The 6,542-nt window shown below is 33.8% G+C and overlaps 1 protein-coding gene across 1 annotated transcript; it reads left to right on the plus strand.

Moving 5' to 3' along the window:
* The first annotated feature begins 362 nt into the window (after positions 1-362).
* On the plus strand, positions 363-6,138 carry LOC113039046 (annexin A13-like). The gene is made up of 11 exons (XM_026196921.1): positions 363-485; positions 1,149-1,224; positions 2,097-2,191; positions 2,481-2,651; positions 2,793-2,826; positions 2,967-3,046; positions 3,697-3,765; positions 4,633-4,734; positions 4,823-4,898; positions 5,052-5,164; positions 5,265-6,138. Exons 1-11 carry the CDS (start codon positions 471-473, stop codon positions 5,382-5,384), a joined length of 951 nt encoding a protein of 316 aa, XP_026052706.1. The 5' UTR covers positions 363-470; the 3' UTR covers positions 5,385-6,138.
* Positions 6,139-6,542: the final 404 nt, after the last annotated feature.

The following is a 6,542-nucleotide window of genomic DNA, read 5'->3' on the forward strand; positions in this document are numbered from 1 at the left end:
GTACTGTTGTGCTTTTTAAAATGTTGTACTGTAAAAAATACATTTTAAATAAATATTTGTGAATCTGCTGCAAGAAGGAAACATATATTCCAAAACAATTAGTATTCTCGTGCAGAGAGTAGGTTGATGCTGCTGGGAAACAATTAACAAAGACTTTCTTGTCTTAAATCAAATGATTCTGCTCACTAAATTTTGTATCAGCCTACGCACATTTGTTTCATTCCTGCTGAAAGAAGAAAGATACAGTTCAGTTAAATAAAATGGACATATATAATAAATAACGCTTTACTTTTCTGTTGAGAACATAGTTAGTGATTTAAAAAATAATAAATTATAGATTAAAATCGGATAAACATGTAAAGTGTGTGTGACGTCACCGAGAGTGACGTCGGGATGCGGAGTAAAAAGATGCGTCTCCGGGTGGAGAGAGCAGCACGCGCGCATTCAGAGACTCACATCAGCATCACAAGATGGGCAACGTTCAAGTGAGTAAAACAAGTGCAGTTTGTCTCTTTCTCTCACTTTTCTCAGTTTATTTCACTACATATAACGGCATTGGTTGTTATTAGTTTGTTTTAAGGTTGCAGCAAATAAATAGACTAAATAAAAAAAAACTTACACGCAAACTAGTTCCTCGCATGACATTTTGATGTTTTATTTAGATGTTTAAACACTTAAAGTACACGTTTATTATTAAAATTTAAGAAAATAAAAAAATTAGTTTTCCATATACACATTTTATGTTTACTATGATTTCTTGTGTTTTACTGTGATTTGAGCAGTGTTATACTCTCTTAGAGGAAGAGGGATGTTTATAAAGGAATAACTGTTTCTGTTATCAATAAGTGCAGACTGTTGTTATGGCAGTGGGCGAGGCAGAGGAGCTTCCGCTGTTCCCGTCCCTGCCCAGAGATGCCATGACTCAGCTGTGTGTGTTAGATACAGAGCCCTCCTCCCCCACAGACTCTGCTGCAGTGATCTCATGCACAAACCCTTCAAAAACATGCTAATGGACTCACGTCTTTTGACAATACAACTAGGAGTGAACTGCTTAGCCCATTTCAAAATCTGTTGATGCAAAGGTCATTTAAAACTGCAGTAGTTTAGTTGCATGACACATGATGTTTTTTACACAACCTTCATTTCAGCCCACAATAACTCCTTATGAGGACTTTGATGTGATGGCAGACATCAAGGAAATTCGTAAGGCCTGCAAAGGAATGGGTAGGTCGAATAAAAGTACCACTGACATAATAAATGGGTGATTGTTTTCTTTTTAACTTGCAATATGATGATATATGTGACCATAGGCCACAAGTCTTAAGTGCCAATAAAAAAAAAAAAAAGCTGAATAAATAAGCTTTCCGGTGATGTAAGGTTTGTTAGGATCAGACAATATTTGGCTGACATTCATTTATTTATAAAAGCTGGAATCTGAGGGTGCAAAAAATCTAAATATTGAGAAAGTCGCCTTTGAAGTTGTCCAAATTAAGTTCTTATGAGAATCTATTCTTATGAGAATATTGCTATAGCAATGCATATTACTAATCAAAATAATGTTTTGATATATCTACAGTAGGAAATTTACAAAATATCTCCACGGAACATGATCTTTACATAATATCCTAATGATTTTTGGCATAAGAGAGAAATCTATAATTTTGATTTGCTACAAATATACCCCAGCGACTTAAGACTAGTTTTGTGGTGCAGGGTCACATATAAGCACTTCTGGAGTCTGCATGAACCAGAATTTGTGACCAGCTTTACTTCAGTATTCTGATGGGTTTCCAAGTGATACTAAATGAGAAATAAATAGAGACGAGGCTTGTTTTTAATACTTCTAGTCCACATATCCATAAATTGCTCTCTCCAGTGAAGAAGTCATCTTGTCTGAATCAGGAGAGAAATATGTACGGATCAACCACACTTTATACTTCATTTATATGTTGGATAATTTGGGAGTGAGTAAATGTTCAGCAAATTTTCATTTTTGGGTGAACTCTTCCTCCCTTAAAGAAGTTTTTGATCTTAAACGGTGAGTTGTATAGTCCGCTGGAGGAATGAAGTATGAGCTCATGTCCTGTCGCTCACAGGGACAGACGAGGAGACCATCATTTCCATTCTAGCACACCGCTCTGCAGCCCAGCGGGTGGAGATTAAACAAGCCTTCTGTGAAAAATATGATGAAGTGAGTCTAAAATGCCAGCTCATGACAAACACAAGTGCATACTTAATCAAACTAGAAAGTTTTGTACTAAACCTTTTGATGTTCTTTACATAACATCTTTAGTACTAACTAAACTGAGTTTGTATCAAATTGACATCAAATAAAATCCTTGAAAAGAAAGCTGTAATGTTTTTTTATAATATGTAGGCTACTGCATATCATAATTCACTGATATGTTAAAATATAGTGAATCAACATACTGTACATCTATTTGAGTTTTGTTTTCTCGGTCTGTGGTCACTGTGTCAAGGAGTTGGAGGAAGTTTTGAAGAATGAACTCACAGGAACCTTTGAGAAAGCGATTATAGCCACGCTGGACCCTCCTCACATCTTCATGGCTAAAGAGCTGAGGAGAGCCATGAAGGGTGCCGGGACAGACGAGGACGTGCTGGTGGAGATCCTCTGCACCAGCACCAATCAGGTGACTCCTCTTTAGACACAGAGATAGTCATTACAGTTCAAGGATCAAACAAAGCTGAAAAGAAACCTTTACCTGATGGTTTATCCTGACGTATAATCATCACTTCTGTAATACCATATATACCATATATTTTATTAACAGGATATTCTGAATTGCAAAGAGGCATATATGTTAGGTAAGCTTTGATCAGATATATAATGTTCAATTTATGACGTAATGGAATAGACATGATTTATTGTTGAATCATTATTGTGACTGTAATATAATAAAAGTAATTCCTGATTGTAGTCAAGTAACAGATCTTTTGATCATCAGTGCATGAGCGAGATCTGGAGGCTGATATTGAAGATGACACTAGTGGAGAAGTGAGGAATCTTCTGATTTCTCTCCTACAGGTGAAATATACACCAATGACCTTGGTCTGCTTCGACTGTTTTGCACTCATTTATGGAAGCTTGTTTATGCCATGCTTGAATTCTTTACTTTTTTCTCGCAGTACTGAGAAAACATCTCACAATTCTGAGAAAAAAAGTAATTTAAGTAAACTTTTTATTATTATTATTATTATTTTTACTTTTACATCTCTATTATTGCTTTTGTTTCTCAGAGGTTTGAGTTTACATCTCACAATTTTTTTTTCTCAGATTTATAAGTTCTTTGAAATCTTTGAGATTTTGTTTCCACCACGGAGTAAAAAATGCAATTGTGACTTTTTATCTCACAATCCTTGCAATTTTCTTTTTCGAAAAAAAAGTCTGAATTGTTAAAGATAAAAAGTCAAAATTAAACATTAATTTTTTTCACAATAATCTCATGGCTAAAATGTTTCGTACTAACTTCATAGTATTAGTAATAAGATGCAAAACGTAGGACACCATTAATACTCTGGTGCAGAATTACTGCTTAAGGAAGATATTTTTATGTTAGCATGCAACAATATCTGAAGTTATAGTGCAAAATTAACCAGGAAAAAATGTATCAATACTTGAAGTACCAGGTATTGTAGTTAATTGTTATTTGCTAAAGAACTGCCCTTCACCTGCAGGCCACCAGAGATGAGTCTTATGAAGTGGATGAAGCACTGGCAGAACAAGATGCAACGGCATTGTTTGAGGTGACCTTTGTCTGCTGTTACTTATGTAGTTTATAACTCGTTCTGTATTCTTTTATACAAGTATAGAATTTTTGGGTTGCCAAGTACATGATTTTCACACAGAAATATTTTCATTATTCCATAAGATTTCTTTCTTTCTTTCTTTCTTTCTTTCTTTCTTTCTTTCTTTCTTTCTTTCTTTCTTTCTTTCTTTCTTTCTTTCTTTCTTTCTTTCTTTCCACATATTTATATTATATTATATTATATTATATTATATTATATTATATTATATTATATTATATTATATTATATTATATTATATTATATTATATTATCCACTCCCTTAAGCAGTCTCAGTCTTTTGATGCTTTGTGTTGTTGTCATGAAATAAAACTAAAACTTTTAAAAATAAATTTTGCTGAAATAAAATAATATATTAATATTAGTTTAAAAACTTAACTTGAAATGAAAATTTGATGATCTCCCTTTTGTCAAATAAGTGAAATAAGTAAGCTATAAACTACAAAGTACTAAAATTAATACAATTAAAATAAATTAAAGCTAAACAAAAAAAAATTAAATAAAAATGACAAGGCACACAACAAATGGCTTGAACTTAAATTAAACTTAATTGAAACTATTCAAATAAAAGAAATAGTAATAAGTACTCTAATAGTATTTAAAAATGTTTTGTTTGTGAACTTGACATTTTTTTTAACTAAGTAAATGTTTATTGCTGCTAGATACAAATAAAAGGAGATTTAAAAATACATAATAGGGGCTCAGAAATCTGTGGTATATTGTGTGTTTTGGGATATACTTGATTAGCTTTTTGAGTGCTTTTATCAAACATATATTTGATACATATCACTTGTTGTTTTTCCACAGGCAGGTGAAGGCCGCTTTGGAACAGACGAGTCCACTTTCACCTACATCCTCACTCACAGGAACTACCTACAGCTTCAGGCCACCTTCAAGATATATGAAACTGTACGGTCAAACTGCAACTATATACCTATCACGGCTTTACAGGAGCCATTCTTTCTGAGTTTCTTTCTCTTCTGTTTTCTTTCCATAGCTCTCTGGAACAGATATCCTGGATGCGATAGACAGCGAGGCTACAGGAACATTAAAGGACTGTTACATTACTCTGGGTAACTATAACCGTTCAGACTATTCAAAAGCCTTTAGGAAATTCGCTCTTTTGAATCAGAGTCATATTGCAGCTCCTAAAGGAATAAAACAGGACTTCAGGTGTTTGGTATCTACCACACACATCATACAGTGATTTGGTTTTGTTTGAACAGTGCGATGTGCTAAAAACCCGCAGCTGTATTTCGCCCGCCGTCTGAACGCTGCCATGAAAGGATCCGGGACAGACGAGGACACGCTCATACGTATAATTGTGGGACGCTCTGAGGTAGAGATTACTATGGGCTTGATATCACAAAAAAAAAATAATAATCCATGATAGTACTAGAAGTAAAGCATTTTCTTTTCCCCTTCACGTTCACTTCCAGGTGGATTTGGAGACCATCAAAGACATGTACTTGGAGAAATATGACATGACCCTGAAGGATGCCCTGAGCTCAGAGTGCGGCGGAGACTTCAAGCGCCTCCTCATAGAAATACTTCACTGAGTCACCGTCAGATGGAGCCAATAACTAACCCTTACTGATGAAAGACAGTCCGTACAACACTGCCAAAAAAACATGTATACGCTCACACTCTGACTCTACAAGAGAACTATGTTTTCTCATTTTGTCATCAGTGCAATTTGGAATCAGGTTGTAATCACTTAAATACAGTTTGGTTAACAGTTTCCCAAAACTAAAGGGGTGCTCCATTTGACAGTTTTAGCGTTTTTATTGCAGTAAATTTGACTTCTGCATTAACTCAATACACACGTGCCTTGAGAAAGTCATGAGTGAAAGCTCAGTACTTCATCATCCGTTTCTTACAGGACCAACCGTGGAGCACGAAGGGTGATCCTTTATTTAATACTCTGTCTGTTCACACATGATGTTTGTAACACATCTATAAACCAAATATGTAAATGTATGGCTGACGACTTTAGTATTATAATTGTACTAGTTATATGCTAATAGTTATAATGACAATACTAATAATGCTTCAGTCCTTGATAATGCTTTGTTACTATTCATATTTTGAACAGCAATGTTATGCGGTGGGGACTGTTAATATTGTAAAGCAGCGGCGTGAACTTATTGTTGAAATGCTTCAGAATATATCTGTTTTTGAAGATAATGTGAAAATGACTGTGGATTGAAGAAACTGATTAATATTATCAGGTTAGAGATCAATATCTCACTAGTGGTCAAAGAGTATTGAGAGCACATTATCAATAAAGCATGCTAAAGTAGATTAAACACACCCCTGTTGTGGACTCTTTTTTTATATATTTCGATTTTTAAAAGAATAATTATAATAATAATTTAGTTTGTTCTTGCTATGCCTAAAGACAGGAGATTGCAAAATATATCATATGGGCCATATAAAAATATACAGATTTTATTTACAAAAATGTAAAACTATGAATTGTAAATCCATGTATATATATATATATATATATATATAAAGTATTGTTATGAAAATGTAGCTATTTTATATTGGGAGTTTGACTAAATAATCTCTGGGAAATCATTTATGTACACTTTCTGTCTTCTGAATGAAATCCAAGTCCAAATAACACTAGACTTAAAAAACAAACACACAAATACTGAATTATTTTCCAAATATCTTCTTTTGTGAAAAACATAAAGGGTTAAAATAACACG

This window comes from Carassius auratus, chromosome 2 (assembly GCF_003368295.1).
Source record: "Carassius auratus strain Wakin chromosome 2, ASM336829v1, whole genome shotgun sequence".
Taxonomy (NCBI): domain Eukaryota; kingdom Metazoa; phylum Chordata; class Actinopteri; order Cypriniformes; family Cyprinidae; genus Carassius; species Carassius auratus.